Genomic DNA, 17,797 nt, shown 5'->3' on the forward strand with positions numbered 1-17,797 from the left:
CCTTTGGGACATGGTTGTTGATCGTATAAGGTTATTAAAAAGGACCCTTGCTTCCGAAATGGTTTCAGTTCAACTTTAACACACATTCCACACACAAACCTCAGATCTATACACACCACGATGAGACTTGCCAAAAATATGACCCTCTCAAGAATCATAGATATTTGGCTTGAGTCCATCTTTTTCTCTATCAATTTTTCTTGTGCGGAATATTTAAAAAAAAAATTAAAAAATAATGACAGACCTCACAGCCAAGATGTGGCTTCTGAATATATTCTTAAATAAGATTTATTTTACACCTCAAAACAGAAAAGTATGGGGATCGGGCACGTGGTACATTGGGAATGTATTTACAACTGTAGTTTACATTTTTTTGGTGTAAGCTCAGAGAAAAATGTTAATACAGTCATAATAATTGCACTTCATAAATATCCACTGTTGCCAGCATTTCCACGTGACAAAGCCTCAGCGCTCTCTCCAGTTAATAAACTCAATTTACCAGTGAAATTTGACTGACCAAGGAAATGCTAATTTAGGACCATAGGACTGCTGCACTGATCAATTATTATAAATTTTTTTACAAATATTTTCACTCGAGTCCCTCAAGCCAAGGCATTAGACATTTCAGTAATTTAAGTGCAGTACATTCAAGGGAAACTCACAGTCATAATAAATATTTCAATGTTCTGAATCCTAAAGTCAACAAATGACTCGGGCTCAACGCGTCTCAACCATGGGCTGAAACGGACCAGGAAAAAGCAGTGTACCTTGTCTCATCTCACATCACCCGAGAGAACAGGGCATGATTGTTTCACATCAAGACTCCCTTTTGGTCCCAGCTCTCACTCCTCCTATATGATAGTGCCCAGAAGTGAAAAGGGATATCCCACTTCTACCATACTTATAAAAGGGAGGCATGACAGGAATAGCACTATAACGGAACAAAGTCAAAAGCCTCCCATAGCAAAAAGCTGATTCAGCCTCATTTTTCAGATTCCTAAACTGGTTGTTTTTTTGGGGGGGGGTTTAGGGAAAACAAATCTAGGGATTAAAAGGAATATATTAAAATAAATATATTAAAAGATGTATAACTAAACCACACACAAGAGGTCATGCTGGAAAACCTCCCAATCAGACAGTAACAATCTTCAATAGAGAAAAAAAAAACTTTTTTTTTTTGTTGCAACATTTTCTTTTTCGTAAGTGTTTTCAAGATGTACTGTAGATTCCAGTGTTGTTTAGAGAAGATAGCTCTCTGGCTAGGTTACAGAACCAGAGCAGCGACTATGCCTTATACCAGGACATCAGAAACTGCACGTCAGCTTGAGGAGGAATAACAAGAAACAATAAAAAAGCATTTTGAGACACTTTTCCCCCATAGCAGCCTATGCATATAATATACCTACAAATATAGAAAACAACAAAAATAGGTTCAAGTTTTCAAGTTTCTTAAATATATCATATCCAAACTACCCAATTCCAAACTCCAAAGTTAACAAAGTTTTAAACTCCAAGCAGTGCAATTTATGGGATCAATTATAACAACAATAATTACTAATATTGTCATATATTTTTCATTCAACATTGTGACATGTGTGTACACGTCTGTGTTTGTGTATGTGTGTATGAGTTTTTGAGTGTGTGCATGTGTATGTATGAAAATGTGTGCGAGTATGATGTATTTCTTTAGGGACTTTAGAAAGCAGCCCTACCCTTTGGCCCTTTGGAGCCTTCTTTGTGACTATAGCACCCCAGTTGCTTTGTATTTGGATGGGGGAACAACAGAGGTGGCTGTATGCACTTTCATAACCAGCTAGAATTCTCACCAAAAAAAGTTGAATCGACTCAAAACAACAACATCAACAATAAAACAAGAAAGGAACAAATACAAATAAAATCACCCCCAAATTCCTGTTGGCAAACCACACTATGGGACATCTGGAGAATCTTCTGTCAGGGCACCCAAAACCACCGAAACCCTTTTTCTCCCTGACTGATAAATAACCAGTCTGGGCTGGGAGGGAGAAACCCCCCCAGCCCGTCACCGAACACAAGATCCACTCTAACACCATCGCTTCCCTCCCTGGAGCCTCCGAGCTGCTTCAAGCAGTGCCAGTCTCAACAGGCCTATATGTCCCCAGGAAATCAAGGTCTTCTTCTCTGTCCCTCAGCTTTTGATCCAGATTTCGCATCATTCATTCATTCTTGTCCCCTGGCTCTCGCCCTCATCCCCCCACGCTCTATCTGTAAACTGGGAGGCGGATGTGCGCATGCTGGTGGTCCAACAGCCGTGGCACCGACACAGTCTCGTAGCCTTTGCCCAGCATCTGCTCTTTGATGCAGGGCGGGTGGACGTCGTTGATCAGGTACTCCAGAGACTGCAGGCTGCTGCTCAGCACCGATGTGTTGCACAGCTGGTTCTTACTGGGCAAGCTGCAGCACAGGCATCCCCCGCTCCCGCTGTCTATTGCGGGGTGGTGGTGATGATGGTGGTGGTGATGGTGGGGATGATGGTGGTGGGGGTAGCTCATCTCCCTGTGCCCCCCAGTGGCTGGCCCTCGGGTGGTGGTCCCCAGGAGCTCCTGGTGCGGGTTGTAACAGTCACTGTCGGGGGTGACCAGCACGCTGTTCCAGGGTGGGGCAAAGTACTGGCCCACCGAGAAGTTCCCATGCATCCCCATGCAGTTCAGAGGGGAGGAGCTGACCTTGTCCAGGCACCCCCCACCCCCTCCACTTCCCCCCGTCAGGTGGTAGGGTCTGGAGGAGGAGGAGGATGACACCTGCGCCTGGGCCATGATCCCTGCTCCCCCCGGGGCACCACAGCTTTCAGGGGACTTACTGATGGCCCCTCCTCCCCCGCTGCCCGCACTATACATGCGAAGCACAGCCTGCTGCTGCTGTTGCTGTTTCTGCCACAGGATGTAGTCCATGCTGTCCGAGTACATCCCGGCCTTCATGGCCTCGCCACTGTGCACCGCCAGCGGCAGCCCTGCCCCTGTGTACACCAGGTTAGGCTGGGGCACCATGCCGCCCACGTAGCCGCCTCCCGAGGAGCAGGAGGATACCCCCATGATACCCCCCGCACCCTGCTTGGAGGGGCTGGGGTTGGTAGAGGGTGCGGTGGAGGAGTTTGCACCCTGGCACACCTGCTGCAGAGCCTGGGCCTGGCAGTGTTGGTTGATTTGATAGATGATGCTCTGGATGGAAGGGAGGTTGGACTGTGGGGGTAGCTGGACCAGGCCTCGTCCCCCTGTCACAGGGATCCCAGAGCCAGCCACAGTGACGTTAGGGGGCACCGAGAGGGAGAGGCTAGGGGCCTCGGGGGGCTGCGAGGGTCCAGTGTGGTACACCATCCGGCAGTGGCCATTGGCTAAAGTACTACTGCTAGGGGGAGGGTACGGGGCGACAGCTATTTGGGCTGGGGAGAGCTTAGTTCGCCTGCCTTCCGAGTTCTTGAGGACGCCCTTAGTGGGGGCGAAGGGGGAAGAGACCTTGACAATGCCCAGGAGGCCTGTGTAGCCGCCGGTATGGAGGTGTGGGTAGGGGCTGTAGCGCTGGCTACCTGTGGTGTCAAAGCCGTTCACAGTCCGGTTAAGGTGCTTGTGCTGGGGGACTCTGATGTTGGTGGGGAAGATCTTGATGGAGAGTGGGCTGCTCTGCGTCTTCTGGGCGTAGGCATCCAGCTCAGCCACGCTGGGGTAGCGGGGAGAATGCATGGGAACCACCATGTCACCTGCAAGATAAATAGACAAGAGACACATGGGAATGAGCACAAGAGACAGAGCTAAGCATTGAACAAAGTAATAAGTCAGTACAGGTCACCACACTTATAGGGTAGGATATTCAACAAGCACAACACTTACACAAATGACTGATGACTAGCTGAGAGAAATTGATGATAAAAATATTGTGTGATCTGTTTTGTTAGACTTCAGTGCGGCTTTTGACATTATCGATCTTAGTCTGCTGATGGAAAAACATATGTGTTATGGCTTTAAACCCCTTGCTATATTGTGGATAAAGAGTTACCGGTCTAACAGAATACAGAGGGTGTTCTTTAATGGAATCCTCTCCAACATAATCCAGGTAGAATCAGGAATTCCCCAGGGCAGTGGTCTAGGCCCCTTACTTTTTAAAATCTTTACTAATGAAATGCCACTGGCCTTGAATAACGCCAGTGTATCTAGGTACGCGGATGACTCAACACTATACAAGTCAGCTACTACAGCAAGTGAAATCACTGCTGCGCTTGAGAAAGAACTGCAGTTCGTTTCAGAATGGGTGGCAAGGAGTAAGTTCATCTTAATTATTTCCAAAACTAAAAGCATTGTACTTGGGAAAAATAATTCACTAAACCTTAAACCTCAACTAAATCTTGTAATAAATAATGTGGAAATTGAGCAAGTTGAGGTGACTAAACTGCTTGGAGTAATCCTGGATTGTAAACTCTCATGGTCAAAACATATTGATACAACAGTAGCGAAGACGGGGAGAAGTCTATCCATAATAAAGAGCTGCTCTGCATTTTTAATAACACTATCAACAAGGCTGGTCCTACAGGCTCTAGTTTTTTCGTACTGTTCAGTCGTGGGTTCAGGTGCAACAAAGAGGGACCTTGGAAAATTACAATTGGCTTAGAACAGGGCAGCACGGCTGGCCCTTAAATGTACAAGGAGAGATAACATTAATAATATGCATGTAAATCTCTCATGGCACCAAGTGGAGAAGGAATGGACTTCATCACTACTTGTTTTTGTAAGAAGTGTTGACATGCTGAATGCACTGAGCTGTCTGTTTAAACTACTAGCACACAGCTCTGACACCCATGCATACTCTACAGGACATGCCATCAAAGGTCTCTTCACAATCCCCAAGTCCAGAACAGACTATTGGAGTACTACATAGAGCCATGGATACATGGAACTCTACTACGCATCAGGTAACTGGTGCAAGTGGTAGAATCAGATTTAAAAAACAGAAACATACACCTTATGGTGTACAGCGAGGACTGTAAAGAGATACACACAGGCACAGACACACATACACATGATAAGACACACACACACGTGGATTTTGTATTGTATTGTAGATATGTGATAGAGAGTAGTGGCTTGAGGGAACAGACTTAATGTGTTGTGAAGTGTTATGAAATTTCATGTAATATTTTAAATTGTATATAACTGCCTTAATGTTGCTGGACCCCAGGACCCCTCCATCTCATTTTCACCCCCCCTGTGAATGTATATCCCACGACGAATGGATCTTTAAAATAAAAAAAAACTAATTCTGTTGAAGGCTGGCACCTTAGGCACTGTTAAATCAGTGCTTTGTGAAATTAATTCAGACTCTCTTTAGCGTCGAATTGGGTTAGCCTTTGATATTTGGAGAGGGAGCAGGGGGAGGGAGTAGAGAAGCATATTTAATTGCAGTGGCACAGTTGAGATTTATAAGTAGTATCACTTACTGGGTTTTATCCTTCCTCAATGATTTGACCCAGGACTACTTGGAGATGGGGCGATGGAAACCCTAACTAAAATCACAATTAACCATCTGTAGGGAATTCTTAACCTGGTTTCAGGGTGAGCTAAATAATGAGAATAGCAAGTCACATTTAATACAATGTGTTTCAAACCTGCTGCTACAAAACAATAAAGAATGAACATAGTAAAGTGTAACTCCAAAAGGTTTAGTTTTAAAATCTCTGAATTGTAAAGTTTAGATTAAAGTTGGCATATGGCTTATATAGTTTTTATTTCTCTGTCATTTCAGTATTGGGGTCCACAGAATTCACTAGAACACATAGTAATATGCAGTCATATGTACATATGTATTTCTATGGCTGTAACACTAGCTAGATATCCTGCCCAGTGCCAGAATTCCACTATCATAAGCAAGATGCTCTGTCACTCACAACTAAATGGTGGTTGTGGTACGCTACCTAGTACTTGGAGCCATTCCAAACCCCAAATGAAATCCCACAACGTCTGAGTTCGGTCACACAGACTAGTATTATTGGCTTTTACTCAGGTAGCGACAGCTTAATCGACCCAGAGATGAGGTGGCAAATCAGGAAAATGTCCCTTTCTAAAAGCCCACCATTATTTGTCAGTGTTGGGGGGTGGGGTACAGAGATTGGATTTAAAAGATATTCAGGCAATTTCATGGCTACTTAAAGTTGACAGGCAAAGGTTTCCCTGTTTTTGCAAACCTTAACACTAAAACAGGCATGACTACCTGTCAACATTCTCTTTTGGAATGTTTGGAAAGGATGTCATTTGAGGGCATTGTGAAAATTCCAGAATTTGAAAATGTTCAAATTCCACATATCACATGCTCGATATTGTACTGTTGAGAACACAATCAGAACTCAATTACACATTTGATCAAGCTAATCTGTCAAGAGATAACCTTGATAGTCTGGCTGTAGCTAGCTACTGGGATTTCAAAGTAGTTTATATTTTTCACTAGTGCTGCACTGTGACAGTCGGTGGTCGGAGCAGATTTATGCTGCAGAATGAGAAGACAAGATGCTGTTCTCCTTCTATCTAACTATAATAAATCACTTGAAACGACACTACTGTTTACAGTCATCTTTATTAAGGGCCAGCTCAAAGTAGTAAGAGTATTTGTGTATGAGTATATGCTTTTAAAAGCAATTTCCCTAGGAGAGATCATGATCATGGATGTTTTTGGCTAGCTAAACCACACTTGGGCTAGCTACTGTTTGCTTACTAGCTAGCTAACCTTGAGTTCACAGTACAATTAGTAAGAAAGGGTCTAGCTATCTACATATGGTAACATTTGATCAGAAATAGCTTCATTGTTTTCATGTGATAGTTAGCCACATTTTGGTTAGCTAATTAGCTTTTTGTCTGCAATGGCTGCAGCCAGTGTAGCTAGCTAGATAGTTTACTTCTTGGGAAACAATATGTATGCTAAGTTTATTAGCTAGGTAACTAGCTGGCTAACATTCATTATACATGTGTTGTTTCATACAACCAGTCTTACCAACTAAAACATTTAGCTAGCTAGTTAGCCAGCTAGTCTTAGCTGTTTGAATGGCAGCCTCAGCACATTACTTGGCAATACACAATTAGCTATCTAGATTATATCTCATTATCTGAATATGAATAATTATTGACATACATGTTTATTTCCCAGATATACAAGTGTCTTCTCACATCCTGTCAGTTTCATTCGTTTAATTTCTGATCCAGAAAATTACTAATAAAAGCCATGTCTGTAGCTTGTGTTCCTTGCAGTATTAAGCCATTGCTCTTTCCTTTCTGTCCTCAAATAACATCATCCATTCATTCTATGGCCAGAAAATGACATCTTCACCAAAAAGTAGAAATGACAACTAAAATGTAGTCATAGGCAAAGATGTTGTTGAGGCTTCTTTAAAAAAGGTGCACTATGCAAAATCGCTCCACCATTTCCTGGTTGCTAAAATTCAAATATTTAGCCTAATTTCAGTTTATGTGACAAAACAAGCAAGTATAGTGCAGATAATCAATGTACCATCTAAACCGCTGTGAAATGTATTTTCCATAACCAAAAGTATTACATTTTCAGCTGTTTAAAGCTGGTGTATAAAGACGCAAAAACGAAACTTAAGAACGGGAAGCATATAAATAAAGAACAGATCTACCGCTCCTAAGACTTGCTTTCAGTGAGAATTTACAGATCTATACCTAACATTTCTATGTCAATTTGGTCGTGTCGCCCAAAAAGTTCTTTATTATTTAAGTGTTGTGGTTTTTATGGAGACCTTTGCCTGTCACCTTTATCAAAGTGCAACAAAAAGAGGGGCATCGGGGGAAGAACTCAATTTCACATAAATAAATCATCTGCCACCAATGACTCGCAACCCCTTAAAAAAATGAATTTTTATGCAAAAGCGAACAAAAAAAACCACCAAGACTAAACAAAATAGAAACGCGCCAGTCAGCGAATGTCGTGGTGACCTGAGGAGTTTCGAGGCAAGGGGCTGTATGAGCGGGACTCACTCCATTTCAGTTTAAAGAGACTTTACAGCCAAGCAGTCACCAACTCTTATTCTTCTGCTCCCATTACTGATAGCATGAGAAGTTCATTTCTACTATTCAATGGGCCTCCAACTGTGAAAATGATTAAATCTACAAGATCCATATCATAAAGGAAATAAATTGGGAGTTAGAACTTGCATATTATTTGCGTCTGTGAAATTGTGAATGTTCCAACTACAAGACAATACTATTTTATTTAACCTTTATTTAAATAGGCAAGTCAAGTAAGAACAAATGGTTATTTTACAATGACAGCCAAACCCTCCCCTAACCCGGACGACACTGGGCCAATTGTGCGCCGCCCTATGGGACTCCCGATCACGGCCAGTTGTGATACAGCCCAAGATCAAACCAGGGTCTGTAGTGACGCCTCTAGCACTGAGATGCAGCGCTTCAGACCGCTGTGCCACTTGGGAGATTGTTGAAGTAAATAAAACATATTGATGCTTCAAGCAAATATATTAGGTATACACATCACAACGTTTTCAATAGTCAATGACAGTACGATCAGACTCCAGCATCACAACTGGTCCTAAATAAGACAAGAGAGACAATGTAGTATCCCTTTCCTGCAGTCAAATGACTAAATCACCCTCACCCTCGAGTGGGGAATTTTATTCATATTTTTCATAATTAATTAAACAAATTTAAATGCTGGAAATCCAGTGTTTCTACGTGAAACGGTTTTGTTATATTTTAGTCTTCTGTGATATGTATATAAAGTGTAATTTCAGTATGCAAACTCTAAATATAATATGTTTCAACTGTATATCTGACATGGTACACGTGTTTTTAAACCCATAACCATGAGTGTGAGGTGTATACTTTAGTTTCAAAGTAGATTTTTGTTTAAGACTATTTAGCCCACTGGAGTAAAAGGTTGAAAAAAAATACAATGTTATGTTTATGGCTGTAAATGAATCTGATCACATTGTAATGGGTTGGGCTGAAAGGGTCATATATGACTCGGAAACCAAGGAATGCTTGACTGTCCTTAGAAGGACACAGGCATGAACATAGAGATCCAGATCAGTGGGCAGCAGGACTGAGGCTGCCTGACTAGGGCACAATTCTCCCAACCTAACCTTCCCTGGTGACAGCGTTGATTGCAACACGCTTTGATGTTCCCACAGGCAGGGGAAACTGACAGAAGACTTATTTAATGTGCTCCAAAGAAGAAGAAAAAATCTCGGCATTCGCCAGTCCACATGCAAATGGGCTGGCTGCATTTTTAAATAAACATATTTGATCATCACATGGTTTAAATGAGGAGCGATATTCTGCTTTGGCATATCAAGGGGCTGTGCCCCTCCTCACCCCCCCTGCAACATGCCCATCATTCCCCCTAATTACTGCCACATGAATTTTAAAAATGTTGCAAAACAACCAGAAAATTCATTCAAGGGTGGCAAATTCTCAGTCCATATTTTCCATGTCTGACTCTACTGTGCTGTCTCTCCTTCTGCATGCGGACAAAAGTTCCACTACTCCCGATCTCCTCAGTCTCCTTCCATCTCTCCTTGGCTCGCCCGTTGTTTGTCAACAGGCAGAGCCTTTGGGGAGCGACCTGGCATCAAAGGGTTTCACACTTCAGAGGCCACAGGGATTAGAGGCTTGACAGGTCCCACAAAACCCATCTCAGCCCCACAAAGGCTTCCGGTTATTAGAGCCTACTGGCACCGAGGAAGAGGAGGAGGAGGCAAATGAGCGTCTGTGCTCTTTCAGATTCTAGTTGCCTACTATTCTGTTAGTTGCAGAGTTGATTAAATGTGACACACACACACACACACTTTGTCGTGCTGTTTGATGTGCATGGCCAGGGGATCTTCATCCGTCTTCTCCCAGGAGGAGCTGTGGGTTTGCAGGATAAGCAAGCGAAGGGCATAGAGGAGGTGAAAGGAGAGTGCCTAACGGTGTTGAGGCCAGCTCTGCAGCGCTGCGGGACTTATTGGCTCCAGCTACAGTAGATCACAGCGTACAGATGTTACTGGCTGATAAACAGCCACCGAGGTGCCCGCCACTGCCTTCCGCTGAGCTTCCCTACCTCCTCCTCACAGGACTAGGGTTTCCTGTACACACACTCACGTGTACACACACATGCACCTACGTGCATATGCGCACACAAACACAGTGGCATCAGTGGAGCATGTTGTTATGCTCTGCTCTGTGCGCCCTGCTGAAATGTAGGGCAGGGACGACAACAGGTGCCTGTGCAGGCGACAGCCTGCAATGCCTCCTGGGCTAAATGCTTCACACTTGCTTCATTTCAACACACGACAGCCTTGTACGGATTAATTATTTCCCTTGGGGATGGAATAAGACACTTTTTATTTTCCACAACAAGGCATGAGGTGACGACCGGCACTCTCACATGCACATCTGAAACGGCATCACCGAACAGAGAAAAAACGGAAAAGACAAGCACGGCTTCATAGCGTAATGTTACAATATCACTATCCAAACCCAGACTTCATAGTGAGGTCATCCTCATACCATACGTTTCAATTGCGTATATACTATAGCAGTGAAGATAAAAGTGGCAGAGCCAGCACCGTACAGCTAGTGGTGGTGAGAGCTGGGAGCTGGGTTTGGCTCCCACGCCAGGGAGAGGAGATGGCAGAGAGGCAATTAACGGACTGACCTTCGTCCTTAATCACCCAGCGCCTGGCACACAATGCCTGTGTGTCAGAGCAGGCACATCTCGAAATGCCATGGCTCATTAGCGCCTCGCACCCGAGTGAGAGAGGCTATGTGTTTGTGTGTATACACCATAGCATGGCAAGACAGAACTGAAGTGAACTGAACAGCAGAGGGTCTTTCTCAACAGAATCGTGAAGCTCTTTAACCCCTAAAGTTTATTAGCATAATTTAAAAAAATCCCCATACTCTGTCAGTTTAAGCTAGAAATATATGGGTTTTTTTTGCATTGGATGAGTCTCAATCCACCAAATCCGCCTATGTCGCACTTCTGCATCTGCGGTGAAAGGTAACGGAGTTAGAGCAGTGTCTGTTAGACCATGAGACATCCTCAAAATCCCTCTATGGAAAGATGACCCTCACAAATAGTGTTCTCCCTTTTACTCTACGACCTCCACAAGTGTCCGTCGGTAGACCAAGGAGAGTGATGAAGTGCTGCATCAGATGACCTGGCCTCCACAATAACCCTACCTCAGCCCAAATTGTTTGTATTTTTATTTTATTTAACAAGGCAAGTCAGTTAAGAACACATTCTTATTTACAATGACGGCCCCAATTGAGATGGTTTGGGATGAAGTGGACCGCAGAGTGAAGGAAAAGCAGCCAACAAGTGCTAAGCATATGTGGGAATAGCTTCAAGACTGTTGGAAAAACATTCCAGGTGAAGCTGGTTGGGAGAATGCCAAGAGTGTGCAAAGCTGTCAAGGCAAAGAGTGGCTACTTTGAAGAATCTAAAAATATTTTGATTTGTTTAAAAAATGTTGGTTACTACATGATTCCATGTGTCATTTCATAGTTTTGATGTCTTCACTATTATTCTACAATGTAGAAAATAGTACAAGTAAAGAAAACTCCTTTTGACTGGTACTGTATACTGTATATAGACTGTTATGGAGTTAAATACATGTCATAAATAAAAATGTATATGTAATAAATAAAAATAAAATAAATAAATGTTTCCTGATATTTCTTATATTTACATTTGAGTCATTTAGCAGACGCTCTTATCCAGAGCAACTTACAGTAGTGAGTGCATACATTTTCAAAGTGGTCCCCTGTGGGAATCAAACCCACAACCCTGGCATTGCAAGCGTCATGCTCTACCAACTGAGCTACACGGGACCACTCTCAGATATAGGAGAGGCACTAAGGAAAAAACTTATTTTTGGTATGTTTTTGGGACCATTTGTTGTTCCATGTAGTGAATCAGTTATTCAATGTGTCTGTATGGGCTAATGGCATTAAGCCCCCCGAAGAAAAAAATCCTCAAAAAAATGTTTTACGATATTTTTCAAACTTCAAGGGGTCTTAAAATTCCAAATCAAATAGCAAAATGATCCTTGGTATGACTTTCTTAAAACAATTCCATATACCAGAATTAATAGTACCCCCCTCCCCCGGCTTAGACAGAACAAAGCAGATGGGGGGGATGTAACTGTTCTCCCCTCTGACTTTTGAGTGACGTGGAGTTCCTCAAGCACATCATCCTTGGGGTGCCCTGTGCCATCTTTGTGGGTGGTTGGTGTGCTCGTGTGTAGCTCAATCCTGAACACTCAATTAACACTCCTTTAATTAGCCAGCGGTACTCTGAATTTTGATGAACACATTTTTCTGTGTATGGGGTTGGAGGAGGGAAGGGTACGAAACCGCAATAAGGAGAGAATTGGGAACGGGATCAGACTCTTAAAAAATCCATTAAATTTGGTGCAGTTCTTCCAAGTGAGGGGTCAAATTGTGTTGATCAATAGAAGCAGTGGCAGATGGACTGAGCAGAAGAGTGTAGAGTTAGGCGAGGTGGAGGCAAAGGAGGGAGGGAGGGAGGGAGGGAGGGAGGGAAGGAGAGGGAGGGAGGGAGGGAGGGAGGGAGGGAGGGAGGGAGGGAGGGAAAATAGGAGAGCAGAAAAGGAGAGACAGACAGGGATGAGGAGTCAGAGGTTGTGCAGAGAGAGTGCAGTATGAAATTCAGAGGAGCATAAAACTGCTTTGCATTCTAATTAGTGGCTTAATTGAATATTCACAGGAATAAGCCGGAAAGAACTGCCTGAAATCCTCTCCCTCATTTCTCCCATTTATTAGAGCTCCAAATGTTCTGAAATCATGAGCAGGTTGGAGACATTTCTAGTTAGTAGTGAAACCAACGGGTAACACCGACACATCAGATCTGCTATGTTCTCAATCTTTACTCCCAGCCAGTGGCAGCAATGTGGCGCTTACTTATACACATTCATCCATCCCCTTTTTTTCTTTCTACAGCAACAAAGCCAAAGAAAATACAATTTAAGTTTTAAAAAAAAGAGGGATGTAAAGACCATGTGGTTGAGCGGTTTGCAATGATGTCTTCACAGAACGATGAGCACATAACACGCATTAGCTTTGACCAAATAAGCAGAGGCTGTGAGGATAACAGGGTTAGGGCAATTCCAACAGGAGTTGATTCGTAGTGAGAGAAAGCGCGAGAGAGATGAAAGAAAACACTAGGTCAGCAGCAGTGCAACATCCACCAGGTTCACCGGGAACTTTTTCTCCAGAGAAGAGAAGCTGCTGTTAAATGTGCATGAGCTGTCAGCACGAGCGAAGCCCAGAGAGGGCATTATCCGCTGCAGTCCGGGGTCCCATCACCCACCCCCATGTGTCCTTTTAAAACCACAGGTCCCTATAAATTACAATGCTTTTAGGCCAAGCCATGCTAATCTACTTTTTTCCCCCTTCCACCATCCTGCTGCATATTCAATCTATCCTGTCTCCACGGAGCAAGCAAGCGACGCTTTGCCCTTTCCACCTCATTGTTATGGAGCTATTCAAGTTAATAATTCATGTGTAGAACAGCCTTCGAATCCCTCATGCTTGAATCACTTACTTTGGAAAAAGTTTGACTTGTTCAAACGCATTGCCGTTCGGGAATGGAACGATATGAAAATGCATTGTTGCGAAGGGACACCCTTGACCCGTGCCTATCGTTTGGTCCTGGGCTAGATAGACCCTGATCCTATGACAGACATCCTCTCCGCCCCCCTCTGTTACCAACACCGGACAAAAGCTGGGCCATGAAAGGAGGCGCAGGCGGGGGTGGAGGGGGGAGCTAGAGACGGCTTTGCTCGCTGAACAATACCTGCCTTGTGCTAATGGAGGTGTCATCTGCCACAGGGCTGACTAGTTAGCGATTACAGGCTGGCCCTGGATTGCCGTGACAACTGCTGCAATGCACAATGGGCCCTGATAGAGCCAGCTGTTTGGTCCTCTGCAATTAACCCTGCATCCCTGTCGTCTCAGCCGGGGCGCCGCCTCTAATTGACTATTGGGCACACAAAGCAGGGGCTGTTGGCCAGACCCCCAGGACAGCACCCCCCACCTCCTCGTCGGAGGTAAAAACAATATTAATAATGCTCTGCCGTCAGCCAATCAAAAACCTGGCTCCCCCGCAGGAGCTTTCTGAGGAGAGCGATGGAGAGAGAGACACTGCAGAAGAGAGGAGGAGCATGTGTGAGCCAGCGATCAGCGGGGAAGAGTTGCCTGGTGGGGGGGTGGGGACACGTTGAATATGCCCTCAGCTAGGGGAACTAATCAATTCAAGTCTATGTGTGTGTGGGGGGGACGGGGGACCCTGCTGCTTGCTCTGCTCGGCAACAGGAAAAAAGGAAAAACATTCCAGGTACACATCTATCTAGGTTCATCTCAAGGTTGATGATTATTTGCGTAGTTTTTTAAAAATATATACGATTCAAAGATTAGGCTAGCTATAATTGTGCAGATTTGTATCAAAGCTCATGATGATGATGTCTTGAATTATGATGATGATGATGATGATGATGATGATGATGATGATGATGATGATGATGATGATACATAGGTTCTACAACCCCACCCCCATCTGTGTACTCCCTGTCCCTGATGGTTACCCTGACTGAGTAACAGAGATGTAGACATACTTCCCATAAGGCTTTGGAGGGAATTGAGAGTGTTCTACTAATGGCCCGTTGAGGCACTCTGCAATCTCCACCGTGATCTATCACAGCCGGCTACTGAGTCATAAGGGCTGTGTCAAAAAAAAATGGATTTAGAAATGAATATGGAAAAAAGCTCGGACATGACTCCCAAATGTAATATTTGATTTCATTAGAGTCTATCTCGCCTCAGATTCAATCAATTGATTTCCTGGCAAAAGCTTTAGCCTTCGGACACTGTGAGCACCTTTCCTTTTCTCAGGGTCTCAGTACACTGGAGTATCTTAGTTTAGTCTTGGTTTGATCTGTATAAGCTTAGGTCTGGGAGATAAACTCCACTGTAGTACATTAGCTTTAACAAGTAGACAAGATCATGTTCTCCTCATTTTAGCATTTGTTCCCCAGAAATCTCAATATAACACCTAATAAAAGTCCACACACTCCTTACAGTCTTCACATTTTACTGCCCTGAAATGTAAAAGGGAATAAATTGACTTTTTTTTTTTTGGTACCGATGTCCACAACCTTTCAAAGTGAAACAAAAATGATTGAACATTTTGTAGAGGGCTGCATATCCCCGACAGAGATCAATGCGGCGCGGTCTGCATTTCTTCATGCTGAGGACGGGACCGGGCGGTCAGACAGAACTTTTGAGATACAAATCTATATTTTTTTACCCCCGCAGATTATTTGGAAACGGCTGTCTTTCTGCTTTGTATGCGTCAAGTCTACCTATTCACACCATCTCAGAACTCGCTGATTCAAGTTCAGTAGCTTACCACTCCTCCCCTAGTTGGGCCTGCGAGATCAAGTGCACCTACGGTACAGTAGGCCGATGTGTGGGCTCAATGAAATAGAGTAGGTTGCCTAACTGCCAATCACGTGGCCAATCACTGTTCAAGGAAATGTACTTACATATGATTAGGCAATCATTTACTACAGTGTCTGTAAATACAGTGCCTTCAGAAACTATTCATACCCCTCAACTTTTTCCACATTTTGTTATGTTACAGCCTGAATTTAAAACGGATTACATTTAGATTAGACGCCCCATAATATCAAAGTGGAATTGTGTTTTTAGACATAATTTCTGGAGTCAGGTATTCAACCCATTTGTTATGGCAAGCTTAAATAAGTAAACATTTGCTAAACAAAGTCACATAAGTTGTATAGTGATTAACATGATTTCTGGTCCCTCAGTCAAGCAGTGAATTTCAAACACCGATACAACCACAAAGACCAGGAAGGTCTTCCAATGCCTTGCAAAGAAGGGAACCTATTGGTAGATGGGTGACAATAAAATAAAAAAGCAGACACTGAATATCCCTTTGAGCATGGTGAAGTTATTAATTACACTTTGTATGTCTCAATACACCCAGTCACTACAAAGATACAGGTGTCCTTCATAACTCAGTTGCTGGAGAGGAAGGAAACCGCTCAGAGATTTCACCATGAGGCCAAAGGTGACTTTACAGCAATTACAGAGTTTAATGGCTGTGATAGGAGAAAACTGAGGATGGATCAACAACATTGTAGTTACTCCACAATACTAACCTAATTGACAGAGTGACAAAAAGGAAGCCTGTAGAGAATAAAAATGATTCCAAAACATGCATCATGTTTGCAACAAGGTAAAAGTAAAACTGCAAAAAATGTGGCAAAGATACTGACTTTATGTCCTGAATACAAAGCATTATGTTTGGGGCAAATCCAACACAACACAATACCGAGCACCACTCTTTTCAAGCATGGTGGTGGCTGCATCATGTTATGGGTATGGCTAAAATGCTTGCTCGTTAGCCTAACTTCCTTTCATGGGCAACGGTGAAGCAGCTAGTTAACATTAGACAATTACATCAAGCTACATATTGAACTACCATCCTCTCAGGCCAGGGGCACAATGTATACATTTATGTTTGGATCAGAATTGTCTTAATAATATTTAGCCGAAACGGAGAAATAACCACAAGTCCAAATCCCTATCGCCATTCACAAATCATTTAGGAAAGAGCCCATTTTAGCTAGCTAGCAACTAACTATCTAGACACCGGTGGAAAACAACACGAGATGCAACAATTCAACTTTTTTCCGTCAATTAAGTTTTGCTTTCGATGTGAAGTGATTGGTGGGAAGCCAAATCCAAACTGGCTTCCCTTGAAACTTTTTTTGGGTGCGCCAGGACCATTCACAGTTGAACTCACTCTCAATGCTGATTGGCTATTATTTTATGCTTTTTTTATCAAGGGACGTCAAATGCTCGTTTTTGCTTCCCCTGCATTCAATGCTATGGGCGGCAACAATGTTATAGTCTTTTTGACCAGACAGAATCAGATAGATACAGAGACGCATACAGAGACAGAGGGGCACTGTTTCACTCGCTCGGATGCTTTCTCCGGAGAGATACAGTCAGCCTCTTGCGAATTGAAGGAAAGTTATGAAACACAGTGATATGAAAGATACATTACATGGCCAATTATATGGGGAAGCCTGGCTTCCCTTGGCATCCATCAATTCGTGCCACTGGTAGAATCTGGTTCAAAATTAATCACAGCTCTAATGGCTGCCAAAGGTGCATCCATCAAGTATTAACTATGGGGAGTGAAGACATACGCAAATCAAGACGTCTTTTATTTTTTAAAGAAAATGTTATTGCATTTTTCTTTCACTTTGAAAATGTGAAGTAGGTTGTGTACATTGGTGGGAAAACAACCCAATTTAATAAATCTTTAGCTTTTAAGGCAGCAAAATGTGAATATTGTGCAATGGGTGTGAATACTTTCACTAGGCACTGTATCAAAACTACATCAAAACTACACTGAACAAAAATGTAAACCCAACATGTAAAGTGTTGGTTCCATGTTTCATGAGCTGAAATAAAAAAATAAAAAAATCATACTCACAAAAGCTCATTTCTCTCAAATGTTATGCACAAATGTGTTTACATCCCTGTTAGTGAGCATTTCTCATTTGCCAAGATAATCCACCCACCTGGCATATCAAGAAGTTGATTAAGCAGCAAGATCATTACACAGGTGCACCTTGTGCTGGGGGCAATAAAAGGCCACTTTAAAATGTGCAGTTTTGTCACACAACACAATGACACAGATGCCT

General features: G+C 43.2%; 1 protein-coding gene across 2 annotated transcripts in view; it reads right to left on the reverse strand.

The window, feature by feature from the left end:
* Positions 1 to 270: 270 nt before the first annotated feature.
* Positions 271 to 17,797, reverse strand: part of fam222a (family with sequence similarity 222 member A) — a 77,355-nt gene continuing 59,828 nt past the window's right edge. For both annotated transcript variants that reach the window (XM_024439374.2, XM_024439373.2), the window contains one exon: positions 271 to 3,733. In XM_024439374.2, coding sequence (XP_024295142.1) covers positions 2,241 to 3,728 — 1,488 coding nt within the window. In that variant the 5' untranslated portion in view covers positions 3,729 to 3,733 and the 3' untranslated portion in view covers positions 271 to 2,240. The remainder of the gene's footprint in view (positions 3,734 to 17,797) is intronic.

This window comes from Oncorhynchus tshawytscha, linkage group LG12 (genome assembly GCF_018296145.1).
Source record: "Oncorhynchus tshawytscha isolate Ot180627B linkage group LG12, Otsh_v2.0, whole genome shotgun sequence".
NCBI classification, from domain to species: domain Eukaryota; kingdom Metazoa; phylum Chordata; class Actinopteri; order Salmoniformes; family Salmonidae; genus Oncorhynchus; species Oncorhynchus tshawytscha.